General features: G+C 40.7%; 2 protein-coding genes across 10 annotated transcripts in view; both read left to right on the top strand.

The window, feature by feature from the left end:
* Nucleotides 1-13162, top strand: part of TXNRD1 (thioredoxin reductase 1) — a 125345-nt gene that overhangs the window by 68799 nt on the left and 43384 nt on the right. For 6 of the 9 annotated variants that reach the window (XM_074326240.2, XM_019728470.3, XM_074326239.2 and 3 more), the window contains one exon: nt 377-486. In XM_074326240.2, the coding sequence (XP_074182341.2) occupies nt 377-486 (110 nt within the window). Of the gene's footprint in view, nt 1-376; nt 491-13162 lie in introns of all 9 variants that reach the window. The other 3 variants (XM_019728471.3, XM_074326242.2, XM_074326243.2) reach the window with 1 other exon arrangement.
* On the top strand, nt 9950-11425 carry EID3 (EP300 interacting inhibitor of differentiation 3). Its single transcript, XM_019728474.3, has one exon. The coding sequence runs from the start codon at nt 10089-10091 to the stop codon at nt 11214-11216; it is 1128 nt and encodes a 375-aa protein (XP_019584033.3). The 5' UTR covers nt 9950-10088; the 3' UTR covers nt 11217-11425.

Raw genomic sequence — 13162 nt, 5'->3', positions numbered from 1 at the left:
TGAGATAATTGTGCCTTAAGTTTCCTTTTTTGAGGCTTTCCTGAATTCTGGATTTACTGGGAAAGTAGGGCGTGTAAGTTTTAGCGAGACTTGCAGTGGTATGAATCCGACCGGAACTCGGGCGTTAGTAGCTGGCCTCCAGGCCATGTTTCCAGATTCTATGCCCCTGTACCAGGTCCAGGATACGAGCCTGATTGCGGGCCTAAGTCACTGTCAGGGCTGAGGCAGGTGGCGCTGTCCCGCAGGGAGGCGGCGGTGCGCGTCGCCTGGGGGCGTGCAGTTGGGGACACGGAAGCCCCGCCCCAGCCGCGCACTTCCCGCCGCGGCCGCGCTGCGGAGAGCCTGACCCGCTCCCCTTTCTGCTTCTGTGCCACAGAGAACGGGCGGGGCCTTGAGGGAGCGCTGTCCGAACTGACCTCGGAAACGGACGTACCCGTTGTGTTTGTGAAAAGGAGAAAGATAGGCGGCTATGGTCCAACTCTGAAGGTAGGTATGTTTCTTTCACTCGCCTGAACTGGGTGGGAATGAGGCCATGCGGCTTACCGTGGTCTCAGCCTTTCTTTCAAAACCAGGGTGGATGTGGACGAACCTCCAAACGGACCCGATTCTTAGAAAATGACAAAGAAACACACAGCGGCTAGCTCATGTGTTAATCGAAGTTGATGAGACGTTGGGTAAATTTCAGAATGGGCCAAAGGAATATGTAACTATTTTCATCTTTCAAAATACGTTTTTAAAAGTGTTCATTTCCTCCTATTGTCCCTCCTCTTTCTCCCCCAGTAAATGTAAATAATTTTTAGCAGCAGTGTAAACTGCTGAACGTGTTGTTTAGGGGAGTATTAACACAAGGGAATTAGGAACTGCTTATCTTATTCGTCCCTATCATCTTCCTCTTTAATTTTCTGGGAGGGAAACTCAGAAACCCCTGGCTCAGGGGAGAGCATTTCCTGGTTGCTCCTCTGAGTGAGTTTCTTTTCAGGTGTCTCTTTTCTAGCCCAGAGTTAACAATCAGTCAGAGGGAAATGAGATAAGTAAAACTTTACTTTGGTTGGTGGCACTCCTACCTTGGGACCACCCACTGAGGGGTGGATGGGTCATGGCCTAAGGTACTGGCAAAATGCTTGGAAGCTGGGTGCGTGTTTAAGGGGACATGCAACATGGATGATATTCTACATCATGTGTGGTTGGTTACCAGGTTAGAAAGCCTCATAATCCCCTCGTCACCTTGATACATCTGCTTTAATTTTTGCTGATTATCTTTTTGTCCTTGTCTGTTTGTATCCGTAATTTCTAAGAAATGGAACTCAGACTTGAACATTGCCTTCTGAGAAAGTAAACATGAGGCCTCAGTTAAATGTAAAATCTATTTAGATGTGTGTGCCTTTAGGAAGGATATTAACAATTTGCATTTTTATTTTTCTTCTAAGAGAATCTTATTTATGATTTTGGAAAAATGGGCATACGGAATGGAGATCGACTTCAAAGAGAAATAGCAAATTAATGGGAAATGATTAAAGAGATAAAAAGGCTTTTGGCTTGATTTAAAATATATTGTGTTGAGAGAGGAGGTCCAAGATGGTGAAATAGAAAAAAAAAATATTGTTACTCAGACCTTTCGTTTGCAAGGAAAATGAGACAAAAGTCTATTGATACTCCTTCCTCTCTGATTGTTTTGTTTGCTCCACCTGTGCCATAAATTTGCTCTTAAAAAGTTATATAGGCATTTGATCTTTGTATAAATTCTACAGATGGCCCAGGTCTTAACATCAGTGGGAGTACAAAGAATTACTGGTTTTATAAGCTTTGGACCCATTTTATTGATAATGATCTGATGTTTTCAATTCCATATGATCATAGTTAATTTCAGACATTTAGGGAGCTACAATGCCATGAATGAAAAGCACACCACCAACTCATAATTAAGTCATTTAGCACATCTCTTTTAAGTAAACTTACCACTCTACTTTATATCACTTGATTTATTTTTGTTTTTTAATGAGTATTAAGAAATGGAAGAAGGGACGCAACAAGGTAAGGACTACTAGAAGTTTGAAATATTTGTGAATTTCCCGCCAGTTGTTGCCCACATTTGGGGCTAACTGGTGGGTTCTGAAAATCTTTAGGGAACATTGGGTTTCAGTGGAGAAAGGCATTTATTTAGTGGAGAATTGAGTACTTATAGGATTAGTGTTATAATCCTGAAGTCCACGCCTTTAAAAAAAATTATGTTTTCATACTTTAATTGCAACATAAATAATGGAGAAAGGGCTTTTTAAAATGTATGCTTTTCTCTTAATATTGTTTTTTCCTTTGTCTCCCTTTCCCCTCAATAAATAACATCAGCAACAACAGAACTTACCTTGCTTTCGTTGTACTTACTGTACAAGCCTCCTGGAAGGAACTAACCTTAGATGACTACCTCCAGGAAGAAGGTTTAAATAAAAGTGTGTTTTTAAAAACTGTAGCCGACGGACCGCCTGCACAGAACCTTTTGGTAGTGCTTGTTGAACATGCATGCCTGGGCTTTACCTGAGGTCTTGTTGAGCTAGATCTGCCTTTGTATATTTTTTACACAAACCCCCCCTCCTCCAGGTAATTCTTATGATAAATATCAAGTCTGAGACTTACTTTAACATAGAAGGTTGTTTGGGCAGGATCAGTTGCTAAATTAAAAGTGGGGGAAACAAAGGACTACTCTTGAACATTCAAAATATAATAAAAGATAGAAAATGGTGACTTGAGGCTGGCCCGGTGGCTCTAGTGATTGGAGTGCTGTGCTCTTAACGCCGAGGTCGCCGGTTTGATTCCCACATGGGCCAGTGAGCTGTGCCCTCTGCAGCAACAGCTCTCCCTGGAACTGGGCTGCCGTGAGCAGCCGGAGGGCTGCTGTGTGCTGCCATGGGCTACCGTGTGTTGCCATGAGCGTGAGTGGCCAGCAGCCATTGTGAGCGGCTGGCAGCTGGCGAGAGCTGCTTTGAGTGGCTGACTGAAGATTGGCGACCGACTGCCTCACCCCGGGGTAGCGCAAGGCTCATAATACCAGCATGGGCCAGGGAGATGTGTCTTACACAACTAGACTGAGAAACAGCGGCTTGAACTGGAGTGGGGTGGGGGTGGGGAAAAGGGGGGAAAAAAGATTTGAACAAATAAACAAATATTGATTAAAAAAAAGAGAGAGAGAAAATGGTAACTCAATAGGCAAGTGAGTAACACTTTATACCTGAATAGAAAAATAGGGAACTATGTTATCTGTGGTTAGCACTTGTATGTCCACGTGGAAAATTGGAACTAGGGAGGTACTAAATTCTGAGAACTATGAACAGAGTTCCTTTTGCAAAGACATCTGGCTCTCATGAGCATTTTAGTTCTGCATGACAAGATTGCGAGTATTCTCATAGGGAACCTGTCCTGTATGTAAATTGACGTCTCCAGGATTCCAGACTTTTGAAACCACTTGTATAAATGCCTGTTGGTGGTATTGAGAGGAAAAGCAACGTGAATGAAAAAGTGCCCATTGGAATACTAAGTGCTGGACATACGTAGTTAAGACTTGAGGAGTTTGAGATAATAGTCTTGGGAGATAAGACTAAAACTGGCAACATGGAACTTAATTTCTTCAAGGCAATAATACTCAATTACCAGGGCCTGATTTTTTTCCCCACGTATGTGCCTACTGCCCCTAGTAATGTTTGCCCCGGTTGTTTCAGGTACTCATTTCCTGTTGCCTAAACCATGTCAGCAGTCTCTAACTGCCCTTCCACTTCTGATCTTCCTCCCCGTCCAGTCCATCTGCTGTCGGAGTTATCTTGCTAATTGCTTCTTAGCTGCCCCAGATCTGCATCCATGATAAAGTGCACATTCCTTCCTTTGGTGTTCTGTATCCTCAAAGGTCTAGGCCACACCTACTTTTCTGGTTATCTCTGCTCTGCTCCCTCACCTCCAGGAAGCTGCTGGGAAACGCTGTTACAGCTATAGTCCCTAAAATGTCCCTTCTTCATTCTGTTCTTAATTTCAATTCCTGACTTCCTGCTCAAACCCACTTTTCTAACTGCCTGTTTTAGAGTATAAGGCCAGATTGGCTGATTCTTTTCCTCTGTGCTCCCATGGCACTCCCATAAATCATCTGAAAAGGAGGAATCCTGCCAATGAATATTTTTGGCTTACATATAAAAAGTGGAGAGTTAGTCTTATTCTTTGTGCCTGTGATTCCACGTCTGTATTAGATAGAGCTCAGCAAATACTTAAGACATGCCTATTAAGGAGACCAGCTATTGTTTATTGAATATCTCCTATGTGCTAGACTCTAGATGCTGAAAACTGGTTGTTTAAATCCTGAGTAGTCTTATGAAAGAGGTGGTATTATCCAGTTTTACAGATGACAAAATAGAGGCCCTGAGAATTTAAGGAGCATGCCCAGATTACACAGCTAGTTAAGTGGCAGAGCCAGGAATAGAACCTAGGCCTCTCTATACAGTTCACTCTGGTGTACTCACACTTTGGCACTTGGCTTTGTGTTACTGCTATTGGGATACATGCCTGATCTCCCCCGTATTATGGTGTGCTCATGATTCAGGGCTGAGCCCATGCAAGTCTTGGTATTCCTAGCATAGCTCTGGCAAATTGGAATTCATTCATTAGATGCTTGCCAAGTGGAACTGCATTCCTCTGTGCCTACTAAATTGTACGTTCCATTAGGGCAAAAATGATTTATTTTTATATATTCTGTTTTTTTTAACACCTACTATGCATTCAGTTAATATTTGTTGAATGAATGGATGATAGTAGGGCTAGGGGACTCAACACGTTGCGTACGGATCACGAGAATCTTCGTTTTTTTCTGAGCCATGCGTTAAGGACGGATAACGAGAATTCTCGTTTTTACTGTTGACTCTTTTTACTTTGCATATTTTGTTGAATTATTTGTAGAATAATTATTTATAGAATAATTTATTTGTAGAATCTATTATTTATAGAAAAATAATAAATGACATAGAAGCATTTACGCTTTAAAGAGAAGAGTGCATTTTAAAGTAGTTTCTTTTAAAAACCTGCCGGAACAGAGGGGTATGAGGGATTTAAACCCCGCCGTATGCAACGTGTTAAGTGAGGTAGTTAACTACAAGGTGTCTGATTTTGTGAAGGTGAACTGTCCATCAGAGACCAAGCCCTTAGTTGTTCAGGAGAGAATCTAGGCAGCACATACAGCAGTTCAGAATTTTAAAGAGCGGTGTAACAATACAGTAGTCTATGCAGATGTGTCCAGATCAGGTGAGAAGTCACATTATGTCTATTTAGCTACTATTTATTGAGCACCTGTGTTCTTGAAATTGAGCTAGGCCCTCTCTTTGTTACCTCTAACACAAGTCTGTAGGGCGATGTATATGCTTTAGAATACATTTGTCAACAAATGTTTGTATATGATTTTTCTACAAAGGGGCACGACCACTCTATATGGCAGAGAAGACATACAATAGCGTCCTCTATGCCTTGTATTCTAGGAAATACAAATGAGGAAAATAAGTGGAAACTAATAAAGCCCTGCTTTTGATTGGAATCCAGGCCTCCAGAGCTGAGTTCCTTCCCAGCTGCCCCTTTAAAGCCACATCCCAGTGCTTTCCGACCCCTGGTCTGTCAAAACGATGCTCTTGGTCATTGCTGATTTCTGAGGTGTCCCAAGAGAGTTGATAATTGCTCTTGTAACCTGAAGCGTTCTGTTCTCATCTCACACCCTTGTTTACAGTAGTTGTTGAGGCTTGGCAAGTCCTCAGCACTGGGTTTGCTGAAGTGTCAGTTAAGTGTATGACTTGAGCACAGAGCAAGGGTGGAGATTTTATATATTCTGCAATATTTCAATGACTGGCTCCAAATTACTTTGTGGGACTTGATTGCCATTTTATCTTTTATTTCACTAACAATAAAGCAATTTTATTTGAATAGAATAGTTATTCAAAGCCTCTTTTGGACACTGGGTTTTTAAAGAATCTGCTGAAATCCAAGGACCCATTCCTGAGGAAAATGTGCACATGTAGTTTTGCATATAGTGTCAGATTTTTTGGTGGGCTTGCTTCAGAATACCCAGTAGAGTTTTATTCTTCAAAGTAACTATACACACTTTCATTAGTTGAAGCTTTAGGTTTTAAAATTTTATTATACGGCAAATTTCTTTTCACTGTTATTTGTTAAGTGAGATACATTCTTGTATTCCTCCTTATGGATTTAACCTTTAAAATATTTTTCTGTTGCTGAAACATTCAGGACTGATGCCACTGGTTTGTAGATATGTTTTTCTGTTTGGTGTCTAATGTTTATGAACCATTTGCTATCTTTGGGATAATTTAAGATTTATTAAGTACCTACCTACTCAACAGCTGAAAATATTGTCAAATCTATCACATAATTCTCATTCAATATTTACGGTAACTTTATGATATAAGTAGTACTATTCCCATCTTACAAAGGAAGAAGCTGGAGGCTAAGAGGTTAAGCAACTGGCCTAAGGTAACTCTAATAGCTAGTAAGTCAAGATTGGAACCAGGTTTGCCTCCATTGGCCATGGTCTTTTCAGAAACTCATTTGAAAAACACGGATACCTGCCTTAATCATAGCAAAGTTTACCTTTAATACTAAAAACCTAAACAAAGCAAAAATGTACATGCACAAATATAACGTTAAAGGAAATTAAGATGAAAAAGAGAATATACCTAACATCCTGCTACTTTGATAAATCAAACTAGGACTTTTACTACATCTCTTCACGACTAAATATTAAATAGACACCTTGGAAGGATGAAGAGAGAAAAACTGTTATGAAAGAAGGCATAAAGAAGTTGAGGAGGTAGCTTAACAGCAATAAGTCTGATAGAGTGTGGGAATCCTACCTGACTTGTTCCTGGTTTGGCTCAGAAGTCTTTTAAGAGATTAAACATCTACTTGTTGTAGATTAATCCTGCAATAAAAATCCCACTAGAAAAGATAGTGGACTCTATGTGAGTCCTTTTTTTATTTGGCTCAAGAGAGACCTGTGATCTGTGACATCCATCCCATCATGTTTGGGTTGAGCATTGGGGGTTGTGGGAAAGAGGTTAAGAATGCTTGGAATGAATGAATCTGAACTCCTGGCAAAGGACTGATAAATAATACTGGAGGAAAAACTGAGGAAAGGAAGAACGGAAATGGAGAGCCTTATTTAGCTTTTGGCAACATCTCCTGAAAGAGGACCAAGTAGTGGAGAGGAGCTAAATTATGTTGGAGGCCAAGCTGCGTGCCATTGGTTGCCTGAAGTTGTCTTACTGCATGAAGAAGGTAGACTTTAGTGATTTCTTTGAAGTAATAGTGCACTTTTGCTTTCTGTTAAAAGTCGTAAGTTGGTCCGAAGGGTGTGGGTTATTGGTAAAAAGAAAACCAAAAGTCATAGAGCAGTTTACCAGTATAACTGAAATTGTGTGTTGCTGTTCCTTTTTTAAGCTGCATTAATATAATTATTACTAGTAATTTGACCTTAGGTTAGAAAGCCACTGTTTAGTGATTTAAAGATGCACAAGTGTAGGAATCCCATTCTTTAAATGATGAGGGAAAATCATTAGACTTGAGATTTTATTTTGAGATGACTTCCGAACCTTATGCTCTAAAGGCAGATTTAAGAATGTGGGATATGCAAGTATGGTTTCTAAGGATGATAGAAGTTACATGTTACGAAGGTTCTTAGGGACAGGAATCTAGTATAGAATGAACTCAGCACAGAAATGACAACTTAATAATATGCTTGTCTTGATATGTTCTGTTGCTTCGAGCAAGTTGTGTGGGATGTTATCTCCTGAGAAATCCCTATAAATAGTATTAGTAATACTTTATAAGTAGGTTAGGAGAATTATTTTTCTGAAGCGTTTCGAAATTCTTAGATGAAAGGCTCTGTATGGAGCAAATTGGTATCAGCCTGTTCTCCCTCTTCTGATGCAGGAGAAAATAGGCACCTTAGGGTGGGAAGGTTGGCTTATCTTTTGGAGTTCTTTTATAAATTGCTTTTGTTGAATGTGAAGTGGATATCAGAAGCTCCTAAGGATACAGTTAACTATAAAAGCAAACTCTTTGGGATTTGGGATTAGGGATTAACTCTTTTCATCTTAGATTTAAAACAGGTTTAAATATTAGTTTGTAATTGGGCAGACTTAGGGGGAAAATGTGGCCCTTTGATGATCCTGGATCACAACTTTGTTTTTTTCTTACTTTTTCTGTATTTCAGAAAAGGGATGATAAGGTTGACTTTCTGAAAAGGAGTCAACTTTTATTTTCATTGTTGAGAATCTCTTAAACTAATCAGAAATTTTTTGCTGCCAAATAACTTGCAGGAGGTGCTGGGACAAAGTTTAAAAAAAAAAACAACTACATTCATTTACGACGTATGCATTTAAATGTGCATAGTCAAATGCATCCATGTGAAAACAGCTTTGCTTAGGAGATTTAAACCAAGTTTTTGCTTTAGAGAAGCTAACAGTCTAATGGCAGGACAATAGGTATATATGCACAAGTAACCATAACACATGGTGTTTTTGAAAAATGCATGTTTCTTCCTGAATTACCCCTACTTAATGAAATAATGGTGGACAATAGTAATATAAATATTTTGGAATAACTTAATAACAGGTTTTGCTGTTTATGCATTTGCAAGAAACTTTCTATTAATGTCAAAGAAAAATGAACCAGTCTAGATGCAAAGGAAGGTAGGGCTAATTTACTTCCGTGTGCCTTGAAACCAGAGCTGACAGGTCAAGTGTGGTGTGTGCTTGCGCTCTCTCTCTCTCTCTCTCTCTCTCTCTCTCTCTCTCTCTCTCTCTCCCCCTCCCTCTCTCTCCCCACTCCCTCCCTCCCTCCCTCCCCCTCTCCTTTTCTCCCCCTCTCCCGCTTTCCCCCTTTCCCCCCTTTCCTCTCTCGCACTCTCCTTTAAAAGGAACACCTGTTGCAGTGGTTAAAAACTTTGGTCTTGCGGGTTGAGACTGCATATTCTCTTTAAAAATGAAATGTATTCTGTTCCAGTGTTACCTGTACTTTGCTGCCTGTGTGACTGCTAAGCTAAGCGCTCTCTCCAACTGTACGAGAATTCCCAGTGAACTAGTAGGTGAAGTTTCCAGTGTAGATTAGTCACCTGATTTACAGCATTTGCTTTCGTAGCCTTATCACAGGTTGTGTTTAAAATCTTCATTGCTGTGCTCACCTTTTAGGGTTCAGATTTACTATCCATTCAGTCTGTGGCCTTTAGCCTTTGGCAAGCTTCCAAATAAACAGCACTTTTGTAGAGATTGTACCTGTTTTATTTGTTCACCCTTGGGTGGTGAACCAAAGATCCGCTTGAGTAGTAAGTTCCTTCCCCACCTTGAAGCTTGCTCTAGCACTGACACTCACACACGAGTGATGCCCTCCGCTCCATGGGGTAGGTTGGAGGGGATTGGGCTTTGGAGGGCCCATGAAGGTAATTGACGCAATTTACATTTGTATAATGAAGACTTGAGTTCCAAACAACCATCTCCTAGTTAATGAACTCTTAGAGTGGGTGGCCTATTCGTAATGGAAGTTCTGCATGTCACGATCCTTGGTCCTACAGGTAGTTTATAATCTAGTCAGATTTAGTTCTCAAAAAAAAAGACCCCACTTTTTAATCACGAAGAATAAAAAACGAAGGTCGACTTAACTACAGTTGGTGACAGCAAGTTTTAAAGCACAGGACCTTTAGTTTCCTCACAATTTTGTCATAGATTGTCCAAGTGTTTCTTCGAAAGCTAGATGATACTGTCAGTTAACACTAAAACAATTAGCTATCGCTTAAACGGGTGTTCGAGCGTGGGCTTCGGGCCGATTATTGCGCGCGTCCTGTGCGCCACGCGCTTTGCGAACGCGCAGCACAGGACTTGGGCTCCGCCAGGCGGGGCTGTCAGGAGGCGGGGCGAGCTGGGGGCGGGGCCTCCCGGCGGTGTCACCAGTGCGCATGGGCGAACAGGTTCCTCCGCTCTGACTGACCCCTTCAATTTCCGCCGCTGTCCGAAACCGTTGCGAAGGCCGTTAGCTGAGCGCTCCCGGAGCTGCACCGCTTACTGACAATGTCTGACGAAAAAGATTCCCTGAGGGGAGGCAGAGAGGAGGGAGAGGAGCGGGTGGTGAACATCACCAGTGGCGCGCACTCTGTGAAGCAGGCGGAGGAGGAGGCAGACCCGATGAAGGTGGAAGTGGCGGCGGGGGCTGATGGCTGCTCTGAAGGCTGTTCTGACGACCTCAGCTGTGGAGAGGCCGACATCGATCCAAATCTCCTGGGGCTGGAGGCTGACGAGGAGAAGTGCCGGAGTATCCGCAAGCAGTACCGGCAGCTCATGTACAACGTCCAACAGAACCGTGAGGACATAGTGAACACAGCGAGCGACTCGCTAAGCGAGGCTCTGGAAGAAGCCAACGTCCTGTTTGATGAAGTGAGCCGAACAAGAGAAGCGGCTCTCGACGCCCAGTTTCTTGTTTTGGCTTCTGATGTGGGGAAAGAAAAAGCCAAGCAGCTGAACTGTGATATGCGCTTTTTCAATCAAGTCGCCTTTTGTGACTTTCTCTGTATATTTGTGGGTCTAAACTTGATGGAAGATAATGGACGTAATGCGTTGAGTGGTTGTGATGATAACATAGCTCTTTCCTTCTGGGAGACAATAGAGAAGGAAGCAACGTCCTGGATATTGCAAGCTGGGACATTCCACTTTATTTTTGGTTCATTCAAGTCAGAGTCTTCTGCCCGAAAGCCCCGACGTGAGCACCAGAAAAAAAGTCACAAAATGGAAGATAATAGGGATATGCCTATAAAGCTGAGGAAGTTGGACCTGAGTAATAATCAAGAAGCGACAGAAAAAGAAGTAGAAAGAATCCTGGGATTGTTGCAAACGTACTTTCGAAAGTATCCTGATACTCCTGTGTCCTATTTTGAGTTTGTGATTGATCCAAATTCTTTTTCTCGTACTGTGGAGAATATATTTTATGTTTCTTTCATTATAAGGGATGGTTTTGCAAGAATAAGGCTTGACCAAGACAGGCTGCCAATATTAGAGCCAATTAATATTAACCAAATGAGTGAGGGAAATGATCCCAGTTCCTATGGCAGGAAACAAGGAGTTATATCTTTGAGTTTACAGGACTGGAGAAATATTGTGGCGACTTTTGAAATTTCAGAGGCTATGATCACAAACTCATACTAAATATTTTTGTTCCTAGTATAGGATGCATTTTGTGGCTTTTCTAAAGTGTGTCAAAATGGAGAGTTAAATCCAAACAGAAGCACATATTGTTATCTCTTGTAAAGTGAAAAAGTTATTTTCAAGAACAAATTGTTTACTGTGCAGTGTGATTTTCTTGGTAGTTTATAAGATCGTCATGACCTTCTGTTATTAAAAAAAATTTACTGGCATGTTCATGGGAAAATTTTTTGAATGTCCTTTGAGACTTAATAAAAATTATTTCTGAATTTCATAAGTTAAAAGGTATTTGATGATTTGCAAAAAAAAAGTTTAATTATGATGCCCTGTGATACTGTGTTCCTCTGTTACAGGGAATCAAGGGAGTCCCATATGGGGCTCCTAACCAGCTTGGGGAAAGCGTGGGTGAAAAAAATGGTAAAGACCATCCATAGGGCAGTGGATATGCAACATTAATACTATAAAAAAAAAATTAAGATGCCTTGCTTCATTGCAGAGAGGGCTCAGGTCAATGAGTGGGTATCCATATTCTAAAAAATTTCTCCTGTGATTAAACTCAACAAAAGTCGAGTATCTCTTCTCTAGTAGACAAAGCATCAACTAAGTGCTGAAAAGTCATTAGGAACTGGTCAAATATAGGAATGGTATTCTAGGCAGGGGATATTGAGGCCAAATATATGGGATTGTGAGAAGTTATGGCACCAGAGAGCCATAAAAGTTTTTGAAAACTATTCCATTTGAATGTTAAGCAGGGCAAAAATTGTATTACCTTGTCTGTTATTACTTCAAACACAAAAATCTTTTAACAACCAGTTACAGTCTTGATATACTTGGTTAATTTCTTTTCAGGCCCCTAGTTTCCCTTTGTAACTTCTGCTAGTACACAGTGTCCTTCAGAATCAGTGATGTTTTATTATGTAACAGCCTTGAATATTTGTTTCCAATTCAATTTTGCATTTCTTAATAAGGCTTTAAATGCCTGGAAACTGTCCCTGTTTAAATTGAAATATAGGATTAATTTATGCCAAAGTTCTTCACTTCGGATAAAACCATAAATGCTTTTTTTTTATTACTTGCAATTGTTTAAAAATATAAATTATAGACTTATTTGGAGGTTATTGCCAAAAATTGGGTCTTTAAGGAAACAGTTTTTGAAGGTGCAGTGAGTATGCCTATAAGCTTCTTTTCTTGGTCTCTATAGGAATTTAATCTTTGGTGGTAGTGGATTTTGCCATTAAACATTATTTGGCAAGTGGATAAGTATTTTGCATAGTAGTAATGATAAACTTTCCAACTAAGCCTAGTGTGGTGCAGGGAGAGGAGATCCAAAGACTGAATGACATCAAGATTGAGAAGAGGGATCTTAACGTGTGGATGGGAGGAAGGTTCTTCAGTAATGGAGGCTTTTAGCAAAAATAGAATTTCTCTTGAAACTTGGCCAGTTAATTTCTAAAGTAGTCGTTCCTTCCCCGTTTTCATTTGAAGGAATGCTGACCCTTCCCAGTGTCTACCATCCTTTGATTTAGCCGTGATGAAAGCATCTTTTGGCCTTGCTGAGTCTCTACTCAGACTCTACTTGGACTCTACTGAGACTTTAGCATGTCTCTACCATCTGAGTTCCTAGGGTTTTCCAGAAACTTGCTGTTTGAAGAAAAGATATTCTTAATGATAGCAAAAAGATCTTGCCTCAGTTCTTTAGTGGCCACCAGATTGCTCTGTTATATGCCTAGTGTCTTTACTAGGAGCATGTGAAAGTTAGTGATGACAAAAAGCATTAATAGAGAAGGTAGAGGTTTAGTGTCTTCTCTAAAGTTATAGCTGTTAAAATATAAATCAAGTTGACCACTTGTTTTTATTTTTACTGATTGTCATGACACCTGGGTTGCCTCATCACTTTGAAATTAAAATGACTGCTTATATTGAAGAAAAAAGGAGAGTGACCAATAGAT

Source organism: Rhinolophus sinicus, chromosome 1 (assembly GCF_057876585.1).
Source record: "Rhinolophus sinicus isolate RSI-liver-muscle chromosome 1, RSI-T2T, whole genome shotgun sequence".
Lineage (NCBI taxonomy): Eukaryota > Metazoa > Chordata > Mammalia > Chiroptera > Rhinolophidae > Rhinolophus > Rhinolophus sinicus.
Note: the sequence above shows the minus strand (reverse complement) of the source record. Positions and strands in the feature narration are given on the sequence as shown.

Coding starts and splice junctions, on each gene's coding strand:
- EID3 (XM_019728474.3), top strand. CDS start 10,089: ATGTCTGACGAAAAAGATTCCCTGAGGGGAGGCAGAGAGGAGGGAGAG.